General features: G+C 35.5%; 1 protein-coding gene across 1 annotated transcript; it reads left to right on the forward strand.

The window, feature by feature from the left end:
• The first annotated feature begins 1,665 nt into the window (after positions 1-1,665).
• LOC130507160 (auxin transporter-like protein 2) lies at positions 1,666-4,394 on the forward strand. Its single transcript, XM_057001875.1, has 6 exons — positions 1,666-2,082; positions 2,180-2,365; positions 2,467-2,579; positions 2,716-2,899; positions 3,210-3,307; positions 3,486-4,394. Exons 1-6 carry the CDS (start codon positions 1,924-1,926, stop codon positions 4,195-4,197), a joined length of 1,452 nt encoding a protein of 483 aa, XP_056857855.1. The 5' UTR covers positions 1,666-1,923; the 3' UTR covers positions 4,198-4,394.
• Positions 4,395-4,826: the final 432 nt, after the last annotated feature.

Genomic DNA, 4,826 nt, shown 5'->3' on the forward strand with positions numbered 1-4,826 from the left:
AACTAAATCGACTGTAAAAACAACAAAATTGACAACTTATAACATATCTAAAATCGAATGTCTAATTAAAATAATATAATATTATTAATATAAACTATGCATACAATTATAAATTAATATAAAATTAAAAATAAATAACAATTCATTATTATAGTATTACTATATAAATACTTATACCCGTGCATGAGCACGGGAAAATCACCTAGTTAAGAGTAAGTTTCAAAAAAAAGAAAAAAAAATAAGAGTAATATCAATTGAGAGTAATAATAAGAAAGAGAGCACAAATTTCATAGAGAAGAATAGGGCATGTCATAAAAAATAAAAGCGAAGTTCCCTCTTATTATAAAAAAGCGACCAGGCTTGTTTTCTAGCAATGATTCGGTCTACTTTATCATATTCTCTCTTCTTTTGTAATTTTATTTTATCCTATCTATTTATCGTGTACCTAAAATATGTCCCAATTATCTATGTTTCTTGATTTCTACCCTCGTACACAAAACAATAGTAGGGTAACATGTTTTCCGTGATGTTCGATCATCGGTAAAATTGTGAAATATCAAGAGTGATGTTTCTTATGGAAACATCCATCTAAGCTATTATATTGTTAAGCCAGAGAGTTATAAAAAAAGTTATTATTTTGTTGTTGACAGCCCGTTATTTACAGCTGTAGATGTAGTAGTGCAGAGGGAGGAAGTATCCCTATTTAAATCATCCAACGGTAGAACTAGATCAATAAATACAACTATACAAGTACATACTAGTTGATAGTTTTTTTTTTGTAACTTACATAGTTGATAGTTCTGTCTACAAGCAACATCGATATTTACAATCTTTGTTCAAAGCATGGGAGAATATTAATGATACATATTTTTCTTTTTCTTTTCAAAAATTTGAACATACATTTACATCATTGATACCAAACGAGTTTATGATCATGCGAAAGAGGATTTATAAATATGAATATATGATATTCAATATATGGTGGATTTGTAATAGTATTGTATACTCAACTGATAGCCAAGTGAAAATGTTATAATGCTTTTTTTAATGTTATAAGTTTTAACTTAGGCATATCTTAAAAATAGTGAACGAATCATTTGCTCGAGAACCAAAAGCGCACTCGTGCGAGCAAAACGTGACTCGCCGTTAAACCATGTGATTAGACTTATTTGTTTTGATTAATTTGCGATAAAACCATTTGAGAAAACAACAAACAAAGTTAAAAATAATAAAAATATAGTCACTCCTGTTTACCTTATGGTAACGCGGCATTGATTTTCAATTCTTTGATTTTTTGTGTTAGAAATCTTTCGACGGAGACATTATTTATACTTATTTTCTTTGTTTGGAAATCAATTATATACATATCCCATTCCCAGGAAGGACGGTAACTTAAATTTTTTTTTTCGAATTGTTATTTGACGAATTTTTTTTTATAAAACCAACACCTAATCACTAATTTACCCTTTCAAGGTACCTATTTTTGTTATAAATTCTCATGAATAAGCAACAGTAATATTGGTAGTGGTATACAATATGTTTACTATGTATTCTTTAAATAAATTTTGGATACTTTGGCAAATAGTTTACTTTAAAGCTTTTACAGCAAAAGAAAAAAAAAGACAGACAAAACCCAGAGTAGTATATAGTATAAATTTGATTCTATGTTGTCACTCCCAAAACAAAATCTCTCACAAGTAGCTATCAAGAACAAAGCGAAGGGGAGTTTGCTTGGTCTTTGCTCATCATCCTCTTGCCTTGAAATACTACTTCCTGTCTCCCTCTCTGTCTACACACAATCACACTCTTCTATTCCTTTTTTTTTTGAACTTTCAATCTTCTATTCCTTTCTCTCTATATATATTATCTAGTCTCTCATTCCTTTTCACTAGTATTGGTCTCTACACAAAGAGAGGACAAGCAATGGAGAATGTTGAGAAAGCAGTGGAAACCGTTGTTGTTGGGAACTATGTGGAGATGGAGAGTGAAGGGAAAGACTCAGACATGAAATCTAAGCTTTCCAACTTGTTTTGGCATGGCGGTTCTGTCTATGATGCTTGGTTCAGCTGCGCTTCCAACCAGGTACGTCACCTTTACTGTATTTTGTAGATGAAAACAAAAAGGTGTCGGTTTTATACTCCACTATGTGTAACTTGATGAATATGTCTATTTTCTTTAGGTGGCGCAAGTGCTGTTGACTCTTCCATATTCATTTTCACAGCTAGGGATGCTCTCAGGAATTCTGTTTCAGCTCTTCTACGGCCTCTTGGGAAGTTGGACTGCATACCTCATCAGCATTCTTTATGTCGAATACAGAACAAGGAAAGAGAGAGAGAAAGTTAACTTCAGAAACCATGTCATTCAGGTAACAATATAAAATTATTCTAGTTAGCTCTTTTCGACATCCTGTTGCATTTGAAAACATATATATATACTAATTACATGGATTTTTTTTACAATGTGAAGTGGTTCGAGGTTCTTGATGGATTGCTTGGGAAGCACTGGAGGAATGTTGGGTTAGCATTCAACTGCACCTTTCTTCTCTTTGGATCTGTCATTCAGCTCATAGCTTGTGCCAGGTACTTACTACTAATCATCCAAAATTATTTATTGATCAGGAAAAGAAGACTACAATCCACATATATGTATATATATTTCTTTTCTTAATGAGATCAATGATGATTTGGTTTTAATGAACAATGAATGAATGTGCAGCAACATATATTACATAAATGACAATCTGGATAAGAGGACATGGACATACATATTTGGGGCATGTTGTGCAACCACAGTCTTCATCCCTTCCTTCCACAACTACAGGGTTTGGTCTTTCCTTGGACTCTTGATGACCACTTACACTGCTTGGTACCTCACCATTGCCTCCATCCTCCATGGTCAGGTAAATTAATTACTGAAGGAATTTTTTTATGCTTTGGTAATAGTTTTACGGTGGGATAGATTAGCTGGTGATGTTGTAGCTTAAGGGGACTCAAAAACATCAACAAAGTTGTCTTCTTTCTTGTGTTTTTGGCCCTTTTGTCTCAAGCAACATGTGGTTGGGACCACTTTTGCCCAAACCTATATACATTGGTGTCAGACATGGTTTAATGCATCAATGATACATTGCTTATAAGTTATAATACAGATATATGAAGCTGTTTGAGATTAATAATATATATATGTAACAAACTATATTGGTATAATAATAGGTAGAAGGAGTGAAGCATTCGGGACCAAGCAAGCTGGTGTTATACTTCACAGGGGCCACAAACATTCTTTACACATTCGGTGGTCATGCTGTTACAGTGTATGATCTTTTAACTTTTTTAACCCCATTAATCCATGTATCGCTAAGGGTATAATCGGTTACAGAGATTGATGAAAAGGACCACTCCCTTTCTTTGTTTTTTGTTTTTTATTGACACGACACATTTACTTCAGTTAAATATGTAAATTGAATATGTGTTCATGTGTTGTTGGAGCAGAGAAATAATGCATGCGATGTGGAAGCCGCAGAAGTTCAAGTCTATTTACCTGTTTGCGACTCTGTACGTCCTAACGCTGACCCTGCCTTCTGCGTCTGCGGTTTATTGGGCGTTTGGCGATTTGCTTCTAAACCATTCAAACGCATTCGCTCTCCTCCCAAAGAACCTTTTCCGCGACTTTGCAGTTGTGCTCATGCTCATCCACCAATTCATCACGTTTGGGTTCGCCTGCACGCCTCTATACTTCGTGTGGGAGAAGCTGATAGGCATGCATGAGTGCCGGAGCATGTGCAAGAGAGCCGCCGCGAGGCTTCCTGTGGTTATACCCATCTGGTTTCTGGCTATCATATTCCCTTTCTTCGGCCCCATCAACTCAACCGTGGGATCACTCCTCGTCAGCTTCACCGTTTACATCATCCCTGCGCTGGCTCACATCTTCACCTTCCGCTCATCCGCTGCACGTGAGAACGCTGTGGAGCAGCCGCCGAGGTTTCTAGGGAGGTGGACAGGAGCTTTCACCATCAACGCATTCATTGTGGTGTGGGTGTTCATAGTTGGGTTTGGGTTCGGTGGTTGGGCTAGTATGATAAATTTTGTTCACCAGATTGACACCTTCGGACTTTTCACGAAATGCTACCAGTGTCCTCCACCAGTAATGGCCTCACCTCCTCCGATCAGCCATCCTCATGTCAACCACACTCGTGGCCTTTGAGCAACAATGAGCAGACACGAAGGGTGGTTTATTCCACGGAGATAGATTTGGGTTCGTTTGTTTAGATTTTTACCAAGGCTTTTTGTTGTTGTTTCTTTTTTGGTTCTTCAAATTTTACTATCGTCGTTCATGTTTGGAAATTAAAGAGGACATCTTAATCTGTTAACACATATAAATACCACAATCTATTTTATTAATTTTGCAGTGTGCCCTATTGATATATGTTCTGTCCAATTATTTTTATTTTTATTTTAAGTGGTTACTTATTATTCCTTTTATATAATACAACCATATCTAATTAATTATATGTTGGTGCGGACCATGGATTCATATCATATTTGTATTCTGGGTTTATGGTTCTTGCTGGTGGTGTCATTGGTAAAATCAAACGGCAAAAATCAGAAGCCACTGAGATATTGGAGAAGACAACCTCTTTTGCCGTGTTATAATCATAGACGTCCACGTGTCTTAATCATAAAGCTTCGCTGTTAATTTAAATAGGGATATTTTAATTTTGGGCTGGAACGATTGTAACAACTCTAAATCTCCGTATCATTTTCCATGCCTTTTAGGTTTTAGGTTTTTGATAAAAATGGTTAACAACATTTTTTAATAAATATTAATTCCAT

This window comes from Raphanus sativus, unplaced genomic scaffold (genome assembly GCF_000801105.2).
Source record: "Raphanus sativus cultivar WK10039 unplaced genomic scaffold, ASM80110v3 Scaffold4103, whole genome shotgun sequence".
Classification (NCBI taxonomy): Eukaryota; Viridiplantae; Streptophyta; class Magnoliopsida; order Brassicales; family Brassicaceae; genus Raphanus; species Raphanus sativus.